This window comes from Pelodiscus sinensis, chromosome 30 (genome assembly GCF_049634645.1).
Source record: "Pelodiscus sinensis isolate JC-2024 chromosome 30, ASM4963464v1, whole genome shotgun sequence".
NCBI classification, from domain to species: Eukaryota; Metazoa; Chordata; order Testudines; family Trionychidae; genus Pelodiscus; species Pelodiscus sinensis.
In genome coordinates this window covers 1,700,232-1,721,291 of record NC_134740.1, presented here as the reverse complement: position 1 = coordinate 1,721,291, position 21,060 = coordinate 1,700,232, and the positions used below count along the sequence as shown (strand labels likewise).

The following is a 21,060-nucleotide window of genomic DNA, read 5'->3' as shown; positions in this document are numbered from 1 at the left end:
GGCGTGGCCAAGTGTCTGGTGGTCCCATAAAGTTTGCTTACAGCTCCTAGTCCTGGCTCCATGTTTTGTGTTGTGATTTAGCACTAATTGACCCCAAATATCTTCTCAGAGTGCAGCAAGCCGTGGATGTGTGGGCAATGCTGCTAGGCCAGCGTTCCGCGGTACACTGGTGTGCTGCGAGGCAGTTGGAGGTGTGCCATGGAGAACAACAGAGTTCAAAATGGCCGCCCTTAAAGGGGTAAGGGTCATTTTTTTTTTTGTTTTGTTCAAGAACTTTTCACCGGCCTTTTTTTTTTTTTTTCTTCTCAACAAAAAATCCTTGGTGTTCCTCAGTCTTAAACAGTTTAAGAAACTGTGCTAGACAATATAGACCTCCCGTGGTCCAGCAAATTCTCTCATTCAGAACTGGTCAGGTTCTAAGAGTGCTGGACTAGGGATGTTCAACCTATACTATGTATATTCCTGTTACTGGCGACTACTAATTTCTCCCTCATTCTTCCAGATGTTTCTCCTCCTCTTCTGGAGAGAAGCGGGCAAACCAAACAAAAATATATTGCCAACAAATGAAAACTTTTTTATTTGTGGTCAAGCATTTTCAGGTTTTCTGATCAAAAAACAACACCGATTTTTAGGAACGTGGACATTTGCTTTTGCAAAAAAAAATCCAGTTTTCACTAAAAAAACAAAACTTTAACCAGCTTTCACCACGATGACATTGGCAACAGGCAAGATGGCTAAGCTTCAGCCCTGCTGGCCAATCACTTGGTGGTGCAGCTGTCTCCTGGTGGCCACACTTGGTATCACATCCTTGTCTGTCTGCCTCTCCTTTTTCATGGTCTGGAAAACAGTCCCATTCCTGGCACTTCCCGTTTTCCGGCACAATCAAACTCTGGCCTTGCTTTCAGTTAGGAGAAGAGCAAGCTGCATATGAAATTGGGTGGTCCCAACTCTTCCCTTTTAGGAGTTCTCGAACAGACTGACAGATAGACAGACAGACTTGTAAAAATTAAATTAAATTAAATTAATGGAGATTGCCTATCTCCTAGAACTGGAAGGGACCTTGAAAGGTCATCGAGTCCAGTCCCCTGCCTTCACAGCAGAACCAAGTATCATCCCTGACAAAATACATATAGATAGATCATCAGTACCTCTAGTCTCCAAATGCACACTTCCCACAGAGTTGCTCCAGAACAGCACAGGGCAGTAGAATCATACACAACACAACAAAGCCAACATAGTGAATAGAAATCAGAGTGAATACAGCGACTACAGGAGCAGACAAAAGCCCTACTATGTCACTCAGGGTCCACCCCACACTGGGTCCCATCAACTTATTCTGCTCATTCTGTTGGATTACCGGAATCGATAGGAAAGTGATCGGCGGTTGATTTAGCGGGTCTTCATTAGACCTGCAAAATCGCCCCCTGGGGGTCGATGGCTGCTGCGTCAATCTACCCATCAGTGGAGTACCCCCATCCACCCAGTTACCTCCTTTAATATCCATCCTCTTCTGGGTTTTCATGGACAGGCCTGGATTGTTCTAGATCCCAGCTCCAACTCGGCCGGGTGTAACATCCCGATTTTCCTCCTGATGAATTTATACGGCTGGGCCTCCACCCCCCTTGCTCCTCCCCAGGTGGATCAGCAGGGCAGCCGGAGAGGAAAGCTCTAATCCCAGGGTAAACCTCCCATACTTGCTTGATAGTTAGAGACTTCCCAGAAATAGCACACGCACAATATAGTTAACACAATAATTATATTAAACAGAAGTTAACGTAACGTAACAAGGTAAAACGGTATTCTCAGGTTCACCGGTGCCCACCTGGCTAATTCAATACCTTTGAATTGCCCCAGTCACATGATCCGATAGAGCAAATGGAAATACATCCGAGGCGCTTGGGCTGACCCAAGACCATGAGAACTTCTGTGCTACCATTGGTGACTCTGGCTTCTAAACAGCCTCAACGACTCACATGTGATGAGCAACGCTCCTTCTGATTTTTCCATCCAAGTGCAGAATAATTGTATGTGCACCGAGGCACGTGTGAGTGCACGCCACCAGGAGAAACAGGAAACCTAGCCGTGGGTGCTCTACTAATTAGCTGGGGAGCACTGAAATCTTTCTTGGGTGGCTGCACTAGCCTTCAGCTTACAGGGTGTTAAGTCCCTTTGTTGTTTGAATAGGCCAGCAGTAAATATGACCCCCAAATCACTCTAGGGTACTCCCCGTTCCTCCCAAAGACAGAGTGCGAATCCCTACGTCACATGCACACAGAACCCCTGGGGCCGGGGCAAGTTCCGTGGGGATTACATAGACCTCTCGATAATGTTGCAAATGTGTCTTAAACATACACAACAAAATCGATTTCCGATCGTGACAGGTAAAAAGCCAGCACAATGACCTGAGTTCTATTCCCCCGACAGACTCAAATCCTGCACAGAGGAAGCCATGGGAAGTACCCCCAGACAACCCAGGCCATGATGGGGAGCCGAAACCAAAAACGTTCTGAAGGTGAAACTTGTATTGCTGAGTCGTGCATCCAAATGTGCCACAAACCCCCAGAGAACAATCAAGTGGCTGTCTCCATCGTTTCAGGGTTCAAGCAGTGGCCTTGTAACACAGGGGTTGAGAGTTCAAATCCCACTGGAGCCTCATAGACAGGCTCTGGTGTTAAGAGCAGGTTGGATAGACATCTATTGGGGATGATCTAGATGGCGCTAGGCCCTGTCGGGAGGACAGGGGGCTGGACTTGCTGCCTTTTTGAGGTCCTTTCTGGTTCTAGATTCTTGTTATGGGATACAGGAGTGATTGTACATTGGAGAACAGCCCAGGAAGGAGGCTCACAGAGGCACATTCCACCCTGTAGCATGTTCTCCTTACTGATGACTTCCCTCTGCTAAGGGTGGTCCAGCCGAAGCCGATATCCACTACCAAGCCAGCTCCAGATCCGGTCACTCCGTGGCATTCGGGAGAGAATATACGGTGGAAACGGGACTTCCCGCTGCCTTAGCCATGGCTGCAGCAGAACCGAGAGTCCATGGTTGTGTCTGGGCTGGGCTGTACGGCCCTTTCTTGTCTCCTATGGGGGGAAACCGAGTCAGAAATCGATTCAGCTGGAGACCTCTTGGGGATTTCTCTTACCCTCTGGAGCCAGGTCGAGAGATGACCTGGTGTATATACTCCAGGCTGGGATGGCAGGGGTTAAAGGCAATACTGGGCCACCCCCTTCCAGCCCTACCCAGAATGCTCCAGTGGGGGGTTGAAGAGGGCACAGTCCCGCTCAGGAAGGAGGAGGCTGGGAAGGAGTGGAGACTCCACAGGCTCTTGCAAAAGAATTAGAGATGCCTCCCTGTGGGGTTGCTAACCACTAGGCCATCCCACCCAACGAAGGACCCAACAGAGGGCAATCTCAGTGGTGGTTTTCCACCACCAGGACCCTTACATCCCACCAGGCCCCATCATGGAACTCCCTCGGTGCTTGGCTGCATCACCAAAGGGTGGGTGCTCAGTTTTAGGGGGCGATGTGGCTACCATGGGCAGGGTGGCATCGCTCACCTTGACTCCTCCTCAGGTGCCAGCCCAGGGCCCCGAGGCCCAGCAGGGAGAGGATGCAGCCAGCCACGATCAATGGGAGCAGAGCCTGGCCCATGGCCTGGGAATCTGGAAATGCCCCAAGACAGGCTGAGCCATGGGCTCCCCCCAAAACCCTGCTCCCCATTTCCTGCCTGATAATTCTAGGCAAGCAATCTCCCTTCTTGCAGGCTGCCCCTCCCAGCCACCCATCCTCCATGGGGATGCCTTGAAGCTAGAAACCGCATTCACTCCTTCTCTGTCAGCCCCCCGGTATCTTCTCTCCGGTTACCCCGCCTTCTGAGCCCTCCAAATCCTGCCTCCGGCTCCCCCTGTCTCTGGGAACTCTGTCCATCCAACCATCTCCAGGTGCCCCTGAAACTCCTCCTCTCCATTTCATACCACCCTCAACCCACCCTGAGTAGGGGTCCCTCCCCTGTTCTCAGCCTCGCCCCTGGCTCTCCCTGCCCTGCCCCCCCAAGTACTCACCCCAGGTCACCCTCAGGGGGGTGTTCCCCAGGCTGCTGTGTCTCACCACACACACATGCTCTGCGGGGCCAGCCCTCTTCTGCCCCAGCTCGATGGACACCTGGATCTGGAAGGTGGGGTCCCCGTTGGGCCGGATTCCACTGCTCAGCTGCTCCCCCTGGGCCACCTGGCCCCTCCGCTCCCAGGTCACCTCGATGTCGCGGGGGTAGAATCCCGTCACATGGCAGACAAGGCGGCGCGGCTGGGCCTGGGTCCCTGGGACGAGGACCACGCGGGCCGTGGGCTGGGCTAGGAGTGGGGAGAGACGGTTACTTATCCCAGGGACTGGAAGAGTAGGGGGCCAGGGATTAGGACTGACGCATGTCCACAGAGGTCCCACCTGTCTTCTGAGCTGTGAAAGGTGCCGAGTTCTCGATCCAGAAGCGGCATTGCTGGGGCATGAAGAGTTTCATGACCCCGACCATCTCCCCGGCCCGGTTCCAGCGCTCTGCCACCCGCCAGGCCGCCGGGTGCACTGAGAACCAGCGGTTCTGGTCCGACTGGTACCGCAGGACGTCCTCCCCGTTGAGGGCATAGCGGGTGACGGCTCGGATGGCGCCGGTGGCATCGTCCAGCTCACAGGTCTTCAGGACCTGCATGTAGTAGGGCTCTGGGGGCAGAGGGGCTGGGTGAGCAACTGAGCTGCCACCAGAGGGCAGATGTGGGGCAATGTTCTCTCATGTATGGAACCCAGGAGTCCTGTCGTCCGGCCCCCCCATACACACAATCCACCTCTCCCAGAACGGGGGTAGAACGGAGGAGTTCAACCCTCACCCCTGGACTATTCCCCTACCTCATCTGGAGAAGATTCCCGGCTCCCAACTGGCCCTACTCTAACCACTACACTTCTCTCCCTCTAGGCACCCCAGAGCCTTTGTTCCTCCCCTTCTCCCCGACTCCGAATCTAGGAAATCATCCCCCTCTAGCGTCTGCTCCCCAGCTCCTTTGAGGCATCCGATTGTCCCCTTCTGGAGCTCAGGGACTCACCTGTGTTCGGGACGCTGGCGTTCACCTCCCGCACCAGGGCCTGGTACTCGGTCTCCACCCAGGAGTCCCAGACGGGGCACCGTGCGCTGCGCACGCTCCAGAACTGGTGGCCGCTCTTGTCACCTGGGGTGTATCCGTGGCGCGGGGCCAGCCGGCCGGTGTCGCTGTCATAGGCCGACAACAGCAGGTCGTTCATCCTCTCCACACTCAGCCGCCTGGGGAGGCCTGGCGCCGCCGGCGGGGAGATGAGCTGGAGGTAGGAGAGACGGTGCACCCCTGGAGGAAGCAGAAGGGATGGAAATGGGACCTAGATATGTGCCACACAGTCCCTCTGCAGCACCTGGGGAGAGAGACGGGGATTATGAATGGGTCCCTGGAGAACAGGGAGCCACCTACCAGCCAAGGCGACGGAGCAGAGAGACAGGAGCCAGAAGGACGCGGAGGCCGGTTTGGCCGGAGGTCCCATCCCGCTGGAGAGCAGCTTTGTGGGATGAGGCCTGAGACCGCAACCCAGAGCACTGCGGAAGGCCCGGCTGCCTCTCCTTCCTCTAAGCCCTCCGCGGCTCTGACAGGAAACGCGAGGGGAAACGACCCGCCGGCGGAGCGAAATTCTGCTCAGACAAACCGGCTCCCTGAGTCACTCTCCCACGAGACGGTAAATATTGCATCACGCCTCTTGCTTTTTGTCCCGGGTTGCTCAAGCTGAACATGTGTTGACTTGGTGGGGAGGGGTCCTGGGAGGCCAGCAGAAGTTGTCAGCTGACCCCCACCCCCGGCTGTCCGAGGACACTAGATCTGGGGGTGTTAGCGTGGAGGTCAGGAGGGCGGCATGTTGTGTTGGCAGCTTTCCAGACCTTCTCTGCCGGATGTTACGGCCTTATCACTGCTCCGAGTACATGGTGCATCCTTGATTGAAAGACCTGGGTCCTTTGGTGCTGTGCAGGGAAAGCTAAAGGGATTGTGCGCACCTGTCTGAATGCACAGCCCTGTGCTCTCCCGGCACGGGTGAGTGCACGGAGCTGTACGTCCTGGAGGTGCCCTGCAGGGCTGTGTCTGGAAAGGGGCGTCTCCCTGCTCACTGCCTCTCTGTCTCACATCCTCAGCAGAGCAGTGTCCCTGCGGGTTCCCAGCAGCTGTGGGGAGGAGAAGTGAGGGAGGCAGGGCACCAGGGCCCATCGCCACCGTGGAGAATACCAGGAAGCAACACACACACTCGGAGCGAATTGAAGTGACTCCTGTTGAAATGATCAGCTGGTCGGGCTCTCTGTGCATCCGGCTGTCTGTGCGTCTGTCCCTCCAACTGTCCGGCTGTTCAAAACTCCCCGTGAACGGTAAGAGCGAAGGACCCCCCCCCCCCAAACAGGGTAGGCAGTGTCCTGTAATCGTATCTGAAAGCAAGGTCGGGTTGGGTGTGCCCGGGCTATGGGAAGTGCTGGGAATGGGATTGCGTCTCAAAAAAAAAAATACGGAAAAGAGACAGACTCACCAAGCACGTGGAAGAGGTTGGCTGGAGAGGCAATCCCCCCCTCCCCCCCTCATCTGGAACTGCCCCAGACTAAAGTCTCTCACCTCAGGCACCCTTTGGGGGGGTAAATCCCCCCCACCCATTTATAAGGGAACATTACTGGCTGTTCCCCTTCATCAGAGAGCGAGGGGGAAGTGCCCAGTTTGCTGCGTTCCTCACTCCAGCTGGACAGCACAGGGGGTAGAGGAACTTGGACCTGCCGCAGCTGGGGGACATGTCCCGAGCCCCCAACCCTGATTCCTGCACCCCCACACCTGCTGACCCCCTCCTCAGCCCCTCAACCCTGACTCCTGCATCTCCCCCCACACTCCCAGTCCCAAAAGTGGTTAGAAGAAGGCATCATTTTGTTGCAACTTTTAAAGCTGAGAACAGGCCTGAGTCCGAACGCTACCAGGGCAAAAGGTTTCCTCCGAGCGTACCCAATGGCACATACAACGTTCATGCTCTGTGTAACGGCCCAGCTTTGGCTGTGTGAACAATAAAAGAAAGGGGGAGGGGGAGGTTTTCCGTCTTTCCCTGGGCGTACGGCCAAAGCGGGGATAACAGCTGGCTTGTTTTTAAACCACTTACGAGTAGTGGCTTTCAGTTTCGTTTCAAGTCCAAAGGAAGCGAGTTGTAAGTCTGTCAGCTTTGTTTGCATCCAAAAGGTTTAACTGTCGTTTCCTGCAGTACGGGATCAAGGGCCGATCTGCAAAGCCCAATTTTAGGACAAGGAATTTGCCAGCCTTAAAATATAACGAAGGACTCCCCCCTCCTTAAGAACACAAGAACGTAAGAATGGCCAAACTGGGTCAGACCAAAGGTCCATCCAGCCCAATGTCCTGTCTGTGTCCAATGCCAGGTGCCCCAGAGGGAGGGAACACAACAGGTAATCATCACATGATCCCTCCCCTGTCACCCACCTCCAGAGAAACAGACGCGAGGGACACCATTCCTACCCAGCCTGGCTAATAAGTATTGTTGGACCTCATCTCCGTGAACCTATCAAGTTCTTTCTGGAAGCCTGTTAAAGTCCTGATCTTCCCAACATCCTCCAGCAAGGAGTTCCACAGGTCAACTGTGCACTGTGTGAAGAACATTCTGCTGCCCATTCATTTCATTGGGAGGCCCCTAGTTCTTATATTATGGGAACAAGTAAATCACTTTTCCTTATTCACTTTCTCCACGCCACTCGTGATTTTTATAGGCCTCGATCCTATCCCCACTTTTCCAAGACGAAAAGTCCCAGTCACTTTAATCTCTCCTTGTCCGTAAAGGGTTACACAGGGAGAAGATGTTGCATTTGGGGCTGTGGTTTCATGTCTAAATGTCTGACCCGAGGTGAAAATGGTTCACAAAAGGCAGAGGGTTGGTTGTCTTGTGCTAGCAAGGCTCACGAATTGACCCTAGTTGTGACTTTAATGGTAAGAAATGAATGAAATTTCCAAAGAGGTTCCCCTCGTGGATCAGCACTACCTTCAATGCTGTGACAGGCCCCAGGAAGTCCCCAAAGACCTCCCATCCCCCTGCCCTAAGCCCCCTGCCCCGCACCATCCGCCCTCTGCCTTAATTTCTGCACCCACCAGCCCCGACTTCCGTTGCTCTTAGCCCTTCTCTGGCTCATCCTCCGCCCACCCCCAACCCGGCTCTCTGCCCACACACCCCTGCTCTCTGTCCTTAGCCCCCCATCCCTGCCCTGACCCCCCCCTTAAACCCTTTGCCATCAGCCCCCAACACCCTGACCTCTCTAGTGCACCCCCACTCCCAGCCCTGAGCCTCTGTCCTGACTTTGGCACCAACACTCGCTGACTTTTGCCCAGACACACAACGGGCCCTCTGCCCTTACCTTCACCCCCTGCCCACACTGCTGCACCCCTACCTCCCTGCTCTGAGCCCCACCCACACCCAGCTCCTGCCATGACTCCTGCACCCCCACACCATGCCCTGAGGCCCCCCCCACACCCAACCCCCTCCCCTGAATCCTGCACCCCCATACCCTGAACCCCCCCACCACATACAACCCCCTGCTCTGAGCTCACCATCCCCCACACCTCCCAGCCTCCTGCATGAATCCAGCACCCCCATTCCCTCCCCTGAGACACCCCCACACCATCCAATCCTCTGCCCAGATGTCTGCACCTTCACAACCTGCTCTGAGCCCCCATCCACTTCCCTGTCTCCTGTGCCCCCAACCCCTGCACTGAGCACCCCACCCCTTGCCCTCAGCCCCACAAACACACAATCCCCTGCCCTATACAATCAGCATTGACATAAAGCGTATACAATTTTATTTTATTTTAAAACCTGATCATAGTTCAGGACCGGAGCAACGTTGGGTCAGTGTGCCAATGTTTTTATATAAAACTTTTTACAGAGATTAAACATAAAACTCTTGACCGATTCCTCTGGTTTCTATTGGATTCTTCCCCTTCAGGGGGCCCAAATTAACTTCCAATCTGTGAGTAACTGTAAAAATTGGAGCGAGAACACGCTATTCCATCGCAGTCTGTGCAGACGATATTTGGAAGGAGGTTTAGGTGAGGCGCTGACAAAGGCTGGAAACGGCCGACGTGGTGGAGAGAGAAGTTTGGGTGGCCCATGTGTCGTCATTCCTCAAGCTGGCTGAGATATTGGTTTTCCAGGGACATTGGGTGGTTTTGCAAAAATATGGACTTTTCTTGGAAACAGAGTCATTTTTTGGAGTCAGGAACCCCAAAAACGCTTGGCAAGAAATGAAATATGTCTCCATTTTCAGCCAATAGATATGTATCTGTTGGAGCAGCCTTTTGCCAAACATTTTGCTGTCAGTCGTTGGCATGTTTTTTGCTTTTCTTTTTTTACTGTTTTTGGTCATTTTCTGCCCAATTTTCTGCAGTACCAGCATGTTCTGGGCCCCTTTTTTTGTTTTGTTTTTTTCAATAGAAAGTCCACATTTTCCATAAGGAAATCAAACACTTTTTCTCATCAGCTGTATTAACGATACTAGGAAGGAAAGGAATTTTAATTAAGCTATCCTTGTGCTCACCAAGGCTATGTCTAGACTGCAAGCCTCTTTCGAAAAAGCCTCTTTCGAAAGAGAGCGTCTAGACTGCACGTGGAATTTCGAAAAAGCAAGCCGCTTTTTCGAAAGAAAGCACCCAGTGAGTCTGGATGCTCTCTTTCTAAAAAGCCTGTTTGCTTTCAAGAACGCCTTCTTTCGAAAGAGCACTTTCGAAAGAAGGCGTTCTTCCTCGTGGAATTAGGTTTACCACCGTCGAAAGAAAAGCCGCATTCTTTCGATTTAATTTCAAAAGAACGCGGCTGCAGTCTAGACGCAGGTGAAGTTTTTTCGGAAAAAGGCTACTTTTCCCGAAAAAAACCCTGAGTCTGGACACAGCCCAAGATTTGGGTCAAGCTTGGAGACAGGAGGAAAATCAGGTGGGGAAACAGCTGGGATCAGGTGGATGAAATGTTGGGCAGGGAAAGATCGGAACGGGAAATATTACAAAGAAGAAGTTGACCTCCATGCATTCAGAATAGCAACATGGTGTCAACTTCCTCCTGAATACTTAGAGGACTGGAGGCAACGGGATGTGGTCGGGCGGGATGTCCTCTTTGGTGAACTGCATGTCTCTACAGAACAAGACGGGCTTCTGGCCAATGCCGAGGTGGTACTGCCAGATGTAGAGGCTCTTTTGGGGATCCAGGGGCACTTGGAGTGACTCCTCCTCATCCTGGGCTTCGTTCCAGTCCTCCTGCTCCGTGCGGACGCTTCTCCCACCGTACTCTGTGTTGAGGGAGAACTGGAGTTGAGTGATGAGTTTGGTGAGGTCTCCTATCCCCAGGGACATATCTGCTGAGATGCTCCAGCTGTGCTCGATACTGGACATCTGCTGCTTGGTGTAGCCCACCTTGCGGACGACCTTGTCAGACCAGGTGATGGTGGAGTCGGACGTATTGTGGAGAGTTTTGATGCACTCCCAGCCAGCGGTCGAGGCCCCCTGGGTGCAGGCCAGGCCCCCGGGGAAGAAGTTCAGCACGTTAGGGTGGATGGAGAAGTAGGAATCCAGGAATTGAAATCTCTCATCCCCATACAGGAAGAATTGCACCCCCCACTTCTCATCCAACTTGATGATGGTGAGGTATTGATCAATCCCGAAATAGTAGAGCCCCTTGCAGTATTCCGGAGGCAGGACAAGGTCGGTTTCGCCTCCAGCTGTGCTCAAATCGTCCACTCTGCGGATGACACCCCGGCCTTGGAAAATGATGAAGAAAGCCCAACGAAGCCTCCCGTAGTGGTCCCCTCCACGGCACCTGGGATGCAGCTGAAAGATCTGAGCTCCCCTATCTGTGCTCAGGTCTTGTACCACCCGGTAGGAGTCACCCTTGAGGATGTAAATATCGGGGTTCTCCCTGCTGGCCACGTAGTGGTCCCCGCCCTGGCAGGCGGGGTGCAGTCTGCGGATCGTGATGTTGCTCCCTTTCTCCAGGAAATCAGGTGTCTGCAGGTAGCAGCCCAGGTCGGAGCGGATGACGCAATCCCCGCTGTCATTGCGGAAGATGTCTGTCCCACGGGAGTCCTGCCGAGGGACCTGGGGCGGGGACGAAACGGGGTGGGGGAAGAGAGGGGAGCAGATGAATAAAGGACGTATGGGAGCTAGAGAAGACGATGGTGGGCCTGAGAGACGTCAGGGGACTTCTCCGTTTCGATCAATGGAAACATTTCTCAATGACATCCGGGCAACAATGAGACCTCTTGCATCACAATGGAGCTACAGCCAATAGAGAACACTGTTGAGGGAGGGCATTGACACCCATGGAGCTGTGGCCCATTCACACCCAAGCTGGCGCCTGGCTCACTGACACCAACAGAGCTATGGGCCATTCACACCTCAACAGGGAGCTGGCCCATTGGCACAAACGGAGCCACAGACATTTGACATTAGCTCCTCTGATCTTATGGGAATCTCTGATGCTTGAAGAGTCCCCTGGCTCCAACCGTGCCCCACACCGGGGATAAGTCTGCAGTGAGGTCTCCTGGATGCGCCTGGGGCTTTCAGCCGCATCTCCATGAGAAGACGTCTCCCTGAGATAGGGAGGGAGGGGAGAGCAACAACCCAGATCCTGCCTTGGGGGCGTCTGACATCCCACGGGAGCCCACTTACCACCGTTGATCTCCTTGACTGGGCCATGCCTCCTCCGCCGTCTGACCTGGCACCTGCAAACTGCTGTCCTCTGTGTGGATGAAGAGGGGAGGAAAGATCAACTGGATCCCGAGCTGTTAGAAGCAAATGTTCTACGGTTTCATTGGCGAGGGCTCACATCTTCCATATCATCAAAGACCAATCAATGTCAGCATTGGAATTTATGTTGAGAAAGAGAGACGGGGTGTGTGGGGATGGATAGATGGACGGGGTGTGTGGGGATGGATAGATGGACGGGGTGTGTGGGGATGGATAGATGGACGGGGTGTGTGGGGATGGATAGATAGATAGATGGGGTATATGGGGATGGATGGATAGATAGATAGACGGGGGAGGGTGGGGATGGATAGATATATGGGGATAGATAGATAGATAGGTGGTGTGTGGGGGGACAGATAGATAGAGGGTGTGTGTGGAGATAGATAGATAGACGGAGGAGGGTGGGGATAGATAGATGGATAGACAGGGGGGGTGGGGATAGATGGATGGATGGATAGATAGATAGATAGAGGGGGTGTGTGGACATAGATAGAGGGGGTGTGTGGAGATAGATAGATAGATAGAGGGTGTGTGTGGAGATAGATAGATAGACGGGGGAGGGTGGGGATAGATAGATAGATGGGGGGTGTGGAGATAGATAGATGGATAGACGGTGGGGTGGGGATAGATGGATGGATGGATAGATAGATAGATAGAGGGGGTGTGTGGACATAGATAGATAGAGGGGGTGTGTGGAGATAGATAGGATTTTTAGGTGTGTGCTAATGTTTCAATTTCAATTCAAATTTCCAGCAGAAAACTAAATGTTTTTTCCTCACTAGAACATTTTGAAGCAGCTAGATCTAGTGGAGAAGGTCGGCATTGACAACACGGGTTGGCTTTGACCCCAGGAGAACGAGGGAGTTCAGGGGAAGAGAGGGAAATCCCTCATTGTGCTCCCCCCACACCTCTCTGGAGCCCCCACTCCTGGCTTGTCGACCCTGGCTAGCCCAGCTGGCTGCTCCCAAGGTTAGATACTCACTGTTGGGAGCAGAGTGTGGTATCCTGTCTGAGGGTCTCCTGGTGGGGTGGGCGGAGCAGGGGACCTCTGTTGAGGATCCTCTACCACATGAGACGGTCACACAGAGAGCTGGTGAGACAGGGCTGGGCTGTTCATTCCTATCGTTTTCCCCGACCGATGTCTGTCTGCGCAGCCAGTGAAGTTGAGGGTCCTGGTAGGTAGAGTATAAGGCAGCTCAGCAGTCCTATAATCTAAACAAGTTGGAGGGGAGCACAGAGAGATGGATTCAGAAGAATTTAAAGAGCCTTGAGAAAATTTAAGGAACAGAAGAGTTGAACACAAAGAAGCCCAAAGAAAACCCAACTCAGCTCAACAATATGTGTATTTATAGGGTCTTGGGCAGCTAAATTCTAACCCATCCTACTATGACCTTCATTGATTTCCATACACTAAGAATGGACAGGTGCATTTCTATAGGTTAGTTAGTTATGATGCGTGCTACTGCATATTCATTAGCATGATCTCATACACGATTCCAGTAACGTTTTTGCTTTGCTTTCTCTTTTGCAGGTACTGACTAATTCTGGTGTCTAGCAGAGTAAGTCAAAATAACTGGTTCCTTAATTTGGTTCCCAAAAGTAAGGGACATCTGCGCTGAACAAGCATTATATATGGGCCAGAAGTTGGTTATGCAAGTCCCTGCAATATGCTTTTGCTGCTCATATAGAATATGATGGGTCTGAAAAAGGGAATAAGGAAAGGTTATGTCCTCATTCCCACAATATAAGAACAAGGGGTCACCCAATGAAATGAAAAGGCAGCAGGTTTAAAATGAGCCAAAGGAAGGTTTTCTTCACACAGCGCACAGTCAACCTGTGGAACTCCTAGCCACAGGAAGTGGTGAAGGCTAGGACTTTAACAGGTCCAAGAAAGAGCTAGCTAGATTCCTGGAGGTTGGGTCCATCAATGGCTATTAGCCAGAGTGTCCCTAGCCTTTGTTTCTCTGGAAATGGGTGACAGGAGAGGGATCCCTGTTGTGATCCCTCCCTCTGGGGCATCTGGCATTGGCCACTGTTGGCAGACAGGACATTGGGCTGGATGGACCGTTGGTCTGATCCAGTCTGGCCGTTCTTCTGTTCTTAATATAAGAACGTAACATAAGAATGGCCAGACTGGGTCAAACCAAAGGTCCATCTAGCCCAGTATCCTGTCTGCCGACAGTGGCCAATAGCAGGTGTCCCAGAGGGAGTGAACCGAACAGGGAATCATCCAGTATCCCTCCCCTGTCATCCATTTCCAGACACACAGACTCTAGGGACACCATTCCTACCCAGCCTGGTTCATAAGTATTGATGGACCTATCCTCCAGGAATTTATTTAGTTCTTTTTTTTTTAACCCTGCTAAAGTCCTGGTCTTCACAACATCCTCTGGCAAGGAGTTCCACAGGTTGAGTGTACAATGCATGATCCAAAACTTCCTTGTGTTGGCTTTTAAACCTGCAAGCTATTCATTTCTTTGGGTGACCCTTCGTTCTTAGGTTCTGGGAACAAATAAATAAGTTTTCCTTAGTCACTTTCTCCATATCGTATCGGATTCAGATCTGTAGATTTCTTGCATTCCAGCTATATGCAATTAATACCTTTAACATAACATCTACTAGAGCATTTTTTTCCTTCCTCCCTCTCCCTTTTCCCCATTTTATTTTGGGTCTGCACATCCTAAACTCCAGTCATCTGAGGAAGTGGGCTGTGCCCACGAAAGCTCACAATATCATCTCCATGTTTTGTTGGTCTAAAAAATGCTACCAAACCATTGCTGTTTTTTAAGTTTAGGGTACAGACTAACTTGGCTACCCCCTGACACTTCTAAATATAATGAATACAAGAATGGGTATAATACAGGTTGAACTTCTCTAGTCCAGCACTTTCTGCTCCGGAAACATCCGTCGTCTGGAATTATTTTAGTTACTCAGATGTCCACGTGTCATGGATGTGGCCAAGTTTCCTGCAGCCCCGTAAAGTTTGTTTATAGCCACCAGGCCTGGCGCTCAGTGGTGTGTGCTGTGATTTAGCTCTATTTTACCCCTCAATGTCTGCTAAGAGCCCAGTAGGTCGTGGAAGTGTTGGTCAAGCTTCTAGACCATATTGACCTCCTGCAGTCCAGAATATTTTCTGGTTCGGAACCGGTCAGGTCCCGAGGATGTCCAACTAGAGAGGTTCCACCTGCGCTAAGTTAATATAAATCAGCCTATGATTCAGGACGGAAGAGCTGAAATATTATGTGTAGGGGGGGAGGGTGTTGTACCGAGCTGTGTGTTGGTACCGAGTGGTAGACCTCTAACAAGGGCCCATCCTGGTACCCTCTGTAGAGTGTCTCTCTGAGCCCAGCCTCTCAGTCGGTTTCCCCTCTGTCTCATTCTCCGCTCAGTAGGAGAACAGTGTCTCCAGGCCTTCTCCTGGAGACTGTGCCCTCAAGGGCACCCCGCTCTGAGCTGTCCCCAGATCTGCCAGCCCCCCCTTCTAACCTTCTTCCTTCAGATCTGGGCTGCAACTCAGTTGCCTCTGATGCTGCAGCTTCTCTTAGGGTGTGTCTAGACTACAGGGTTTTGTCGGCAAAAGTGGACTTTTGTCGACAAAACTAAACCTGCGACTACACTACCGCTGAGTTCTCTCGACAAAGCGTCGCCAGAACTCAGCAGTTTGGTCGACGCTGGTAAACCTCATTTTACGCGGCATAACGGCTTTTGTTGATAGAGTTCTGTCGACAGAAGACGTTATTGCATCTAAACTGTCCTTTGCGTCTACACTGCCATGTCGACAGAGCGGCTTGCTTTGTCGACAGAACTGGATGTAGTCTAGACGCTCTTTGTCGACAGAAGCTTTGTCGACAGTATCTGTCGACAAAACTTCTGTCGACAAAAGCCTGTCGTCTAGACTTACCCTTATAGTCCTCCCCATCTCCTGATTGGCGGGTTACTTCAGGACCTCTCTAGCTTCCTGGAGGACTTCTCTATGGCCCATTACACTGTTTCACTAGGCGGGTGGGGAAGCACTGGGATGGGTTCCCTGAGGAGGGGGTGGAATCTCCATCCCTAGAGGTGTTTAAGTCTCGGCTTGACCAAGCCCTGGCCAGGTTGATTTAGTTGGGATTGGTCCTGCCTTGGGCAGGGGGCTGGACTTGATGACCTTCTGAGGTCTCTTCCAGCTCTATGGTTCTATGACCTAGCACCTCAATGGGCCGAGTATTTCTGTAATATCGGTCCTCTTCTTGCCAACTTGTGTGAGCAGGGCCTGCCTCTCACACTCAGCTTCACTCTGCTTTCTGTTAGGAAGGTCTTGGCCACTGCTGTCTAGGCCTCCAGCCTCACACCCAGCCTGGGCTTATGTTTCAGGCTCTCGTCTCGCTACAATGGAGTCCCTGTCCTGACTACCTCTGCATCCGGCGCCGCAGGAGGTCACGGCAGGATTCGGTGGAATTGCTGATGTAAGGGGTAAGGATCTGGGGAGCTCCTGGACTCACCGTTCCCATCCCCTTTGTGGCCTGTGGCTTTTGTGTGAGCTCTTCCCACCCCGTGAGAACCGTCTTCCAGCTTCCTTGCTGAACTTTCAGGGACAGGCCAGTTTCTGCTGTCGTCAGGGACTTTTCTGGCCTCTTCTCTCACACTGGTGTGAAACAAGTGCAGGAGGGGGCCTAATTCATATTTCCAACAGGCTGGAAGTCATAGAATCCTAGAACACTTGAACGGGAAGGGATCTCGAGAGGCCACCCAGTTCCGACCCCGCCTCCCGCGGCAGGATGATGCACCGTCTAGATCATCCCTGCATGAGCAAACATGAGCCTCACAAGAAACACTCAGTCATGTCCTTGTTGCCAGGTGGCAGGGTGTGGGTCACATGGGCTCAGACCCAGACTGCTGAGTCATAGAATAATAGGGGCATAGAATCCTAGGGCTGGAGGAGACCTCAGGAGTCATCGAGTCCAGCCCCCTGCCCAAAGCAGGACCAACCCCAACTCGATCATCCCAGCCAGGGCTTGGTCAAGCTGGGACTTCAACACCTCTAGGGATGGAGATTCCACCACCTCCCTAGGGGACCCAGCCCAGCGCTTCCCCACCTGCCTAGGGAAATCGTCTTTCCTAATCTCCAACTTAGACCTCCCCCGCTGCAACATGAGCCCATTGCTCCTTGTTCTGCCATCTGCCCCCACTGAGAACAGCCTCTCTCCAGCCTCTTTGGAAACCCCCTTCAGGAAGTTGCAGGCTGCTCTCAAATCCCCCCTTGAGCTTCACTTCTGCAGACTGAACAAGCCCAAATCCCTCAGCTTCTCCAAGTAGCTCATGTGCTCCACCTCCCGAATCATTTTGGTTGTCCTCCCCTGTACTCTTTCCAATGTGTCTACATTCTTTCTGTAACAGGGAGCCCAGAATTGGACGCAATACTCCAGATGTGGCTTCCCCAGTGCTGAATAAAGGGGAACAATCACTTCCCTAGATTTGCTGGCAATGCTCCTCCTAATACCCCCCTAATATGCCATTCGCCTTCTCAGCTACAAGGGCGCCCTGTTGACTCATCTCCAGCTTCCCATCCAGTGTAATCCCCAGGTCTTCTTCTGCAGAATGGCTACTTAGCCCGTCGCTCCCCAGCCTGTACCAATGTTTGGGATTTTTCTGTCCCAAGGGCAGGATTCTGCCCTTGTCTTTGTTAAACCTCATCCCATTTCTTTTGGCCCAGTCCTCCAATTTGTCTAGGAGTCGTCAGTAGCTGAGTGCTGATGTGTGCGCATTCTCCGAGGTTCAAGAGTGAGATTAAAAGTATATATGAGAGGTGACAGCTCCTTTCTAGGTGAAAAGTGGGAGAAATTATTCTGTTAGCTGATCATAAAGTGCATGGAGACTTGTATAATACATTGGACCAATTAATGACTTTCAAAAAGGCACATAATCTGATTTTTTTAGGACAGCGATTAGATAAGGCCACTCGACCCAATCAAAAGTTTTCTCTGTATCTAGAGACACATCTGATTTCAGAGTTTTCGGGATCAAGGGATGGATTTTTCTGATATCGAGCAGTCAATCTCCCTTTAATGACTCCATCTTAATCTGTGTACAGTCAATGAGTTTGGGAAGTGAGGGTTAGCTTGGTGGTTTGAGCATTGGCCTGCTAAATCCAGGGTTAGAATCATAGAATCATAGGACTGGAAGGGACCTCGAGAGGTCATCGAGTCCAGCCCCCTGCCCTCAAGGCAGGACCAAGCTCCGTCTACACCATCCCTGACAGATGTCTATCTAACCTGTTCTTAAATATCTCCAGAGAGGGAGATTCCACCACCTCCCTTGGCAATTTATTCCAATATTTGACCACCCTGACAGTTAGGAATTTTTTCCTAATGTCCAATCTAAACCTCCCCTGCTGCACTTTAAGCCCATTACTCCTTGTCCTGTCCTCAGAAACCAAGAGGAACATATTTTCTCCTTCCTCCTTGTGACACCCTTTTAGATATTTGAAAACCGCTATCATGTCCCCCCTTAATCTTCTTTTTTCCAAACTAAACAAGCCTAGTTCATGAAGCCTGGCTTCATAGGTCATGTTCTCTAGACCTTTAATCATTCTTGTCGCTCTTCTCTGTACCCTTTCCAATTTCTCCACATCTTTCTTGAAATGTGGCGCCCAGAACTGGACACAGTACTCCAGCTGAGGCCTAACTAGTGCAGAGTAGAACGGCAGAATGACTTCACGAGTTTTGCTTACAACACATCTGTTGATACAACCTAGAATCATATTTGCTTTTTTTGCAACAGCATCACACTGTTGACTCATATTCAACTTGTGGTCCACTATGACCCCTAGATCCCTTTCTGCCATGCTCCTTCCTAGACAGTCGCTTCCCATCTTGTATGTATGGAACTGATTGTTCCTTCCTAAGTGGAGCACTTTGCATTTCTCTTTATTAAACCTCATCCTGTTTACCTCTGACCATTTCTCTAACTTGCTAAGGTCATTTTGAATTATGTCCCTATCCTCCAAAGAAGTTGCAACCCCACCCAGTTTGGTATCATCCGCAAACTTAATAAGCGTACTCTCTATCCCAATATCTACATCATTGATGAAGATATTGAACAGTACGGGTCCCAAAACAGACCCTTGAGGAACTCCACTTGTTATCCCTTTCCAGCAGGATTTAGCACCGTTAACAACAACTCTCTGACTACGGTTATCCAACCAATTATGCACCCACCTTATCGTGGCCCTATCTAAGTTATATTTGCCTAGTTTATCAATAAGAATATCATGCGAGACCGTATCAAATGCCTTACTAAAGTCTAGGTATAGGACATCCACCGCTTCTCCCTTATCCACAAGGCTCATTATCTTATCAAAGAAAGCTATCAGATTAGTTTGGCATGACTTGTTCTTCACAAACCCATGCTGGCTATTCCCTATCACTTTATTACCTTCCAAGTGTTTGCATATGATTTCCTTAATTACCTGCTCCATTATCTTCCCTGGGACAGACGTTAAACTGACCGGTCTGTAGTTTCCTGGGTTGTTCTTATTCCCCTTTTTATAGATGGGCACAATATTTGCCCTTTTCCAGTCTTCTGGAATCTCCCCTGTCTGCCATGATTTTTCAAAGATCATAGCTAAAGGCTCAGATACCTCCTCTATCAGCTCCTTGAGTATCCTGGGATGCATTTCGTCAGGACCTGGTGACTTGCTGACATCTAACTTTCCTAAGTGATTTTTAACTTGTTCTTTGTGTATCCTATCTTCTAAACTTACCCTCTCTCTGCTTGTATTCACTACGTTAGGCACACCTCCAGACTTCTCGGTGAAGACCGAAACAAAGAAGTCATTGAGCGTCTCTGCCATTTCCAAGTTTCCTGTTACTGCTTCTCCCTCCTCACTAAGCAGTGGGTCTACCCTGTCCTTGGTCTTCCTCTTGCTTCTAATGTATTTATAAAAGGTCTTCTTGTTTCCCTTTATGCCTGTAGCTAGTTTGATCTCATTTTGTGCCTTTGCCTTTCTAATCTTGCCCCTGTATTCCCGTGTTGCTTGCCTATATTCATCCTTTGTTAGTTGTCCTAGTTTCCATTTTTTATATGACTCCTTTTTTCTTTTGAGATCGTGCAAGATCTCCTTGTTAAGCCAGGCTGGTCTTTTGCCATATTTTCTATCTTTCCTACACAGCGGAATTGTTTGCTTTTGGGCCCTTAACAACGTCCCTTTGAAATACTTCCAGCTCTCCTCAGTTGTTTTTCCCTTCAGTCTTGCTTCCCATGGGACCTTACCTACGAGTTCTCTGAGCTTATCAAAATCCGCCTTCCTGAAATCCATTACCTCAATTGTGCTGGTCTCCCTTCTACCTTTCCTTAAGATCATGAACTCTATTATTTCGTGATCACTGTCCCCTATACTGTCTTCCACTTTCAAGTTCTCAACTAGTTCCTCCCTATTTGTTAAAACCAAATCCAGAACAGCTTCTCCTCTGACATCTAGTGGTTGAGTGGGGGACGTGCCGTGCAGAAGCTAGCCTCATTTGCATGAACATGCCCACTGTGCCTAGGAACTCAAAGGGATGGGCTTTTGGCTAGGCTGGGTCACAAATCTCTTTGTTCTTGGGGGAGGGAGGGTTAGCAGGGTGATATCCTTGTGGTATAAATCAAGGGGAATGGAACCCCGATAATCACCACAACCAAATAATTATGTGTTGTACAAAGTTTACCTTAACAAGAAGTGCGGTGACATTTAAAGATTAAGAAAGTCATTAGGGCATAAGCTTTAATGGGACACACCCCACTTCTTCAGCTGTGACTTTTAAACCTTTCCAATATTGACACGGCCAACACACTTCTAGCTGGCTTCCTTTGTAGCTCTAACAAAACTGAAAACTGCTGCTCCCACATGACTGAAAGATATTTGAGGGTCAGAAAGCTCTTGTCACATGGTTGAAAGATATCTGAGAATGAGGAAGCTCTGAGTGCCCAGAATGAGCAAAATCAGAAACAAAACTTTCTTGTTCACATGGGGAAAGCTGCCTTCTACACACAAAGCATGAAAGTTGTGTGCATGAAGGTAGGGGGCTTTCAGACTTTGGGTTCAATCTTGTAAAGCTAGGCTGGCATCTGGCTATGAGATTTTTGGTTTAGCTGGGCATCTGTAGTACATCCGTGTGCAGCTTCCAGTAATGAGGTTCGACATTCTACTCATAGAAGGGGAAGACACCGTTGGCTGGGGCCACCTTATTTGCGAATGTCTGGTTTTTAGCAGTTTCAGTTTTGCTTCTCCA

General features: G+C 50.8%; 2 protein-coding genes and 1 long non-coding RNA gene across 4 annotated transcripts; 1 reads left to right on the top strand and 2 right to left on the bottom strand.

Annotated features, from left to right (window-relative positions):
• Positions 1-300: 300 nt before the first annotated feature.
• On the bottom strand, positions 301-5,736 carry LOC102454729 (rano class II histocompatibility antigen, A beta chain-like). Its single transcript, XM_025186430.2, has 6 exons — positions 5,483-5,736; positions 5,087-5,362; positions 4,440-4,709; positions 4,061-4,348; positions 3,557-3,661; positions 301-3,080 (listed from the first exon to the last, which is right to left on the bottom strand). Exons 1-6 carry the CDS (start codon positions 5,550-5,552, stop codon positions 2,953-2,955), a joined length of 1,137 nt encoding a protein of 378 aa, XP_025042215.2. The 5' UTR covers positions 5,553-5,736; the 3' UTR covers positions 301-2,952.
• A 4,402-nt stretch (positions 5,737-10,138) lies between these two features.
• LOC112546365 (uncharacterized) lies at positions 10,139-11,796 on the bottom strand. Its single transcript, XM_025186429.2, has 2 exons — positions 11,735-11,796; positions 10,139-11,161 (listed from the first exon to the last, which is right to left on the bottom strand). Exons 1-2 carry the CDS (start codon positions 11,759-11,761, stop codon positions 10,139-10,141), a joined length of 1,050 nt encoding a protein of 349 aa, XP_025042214.2. The 5' UTR covers positions 11,762-11,796.
• LOC112546366 (uncharacterized) lies at positions 11,788-19,014 on the top strand. 2 transcript variants are annotated; one of them, XR_012898118.1, is made up of 3 exons: positions 11,788-11,920; positions 12,595-12,781; positions 16,166-19,014. It is a non-coding gene; the product is annotated as an uncharacterized LOC112546366 (long non-coding RNA). The 2 variants fall into 2 exon arrangements; XR_012898119.1 differs by having other exon boundaries at positions 12,595-13,371.
• The last annotated feature ends 2,046 nt before the right edge of the window (positions 19,015-21,060 follow it).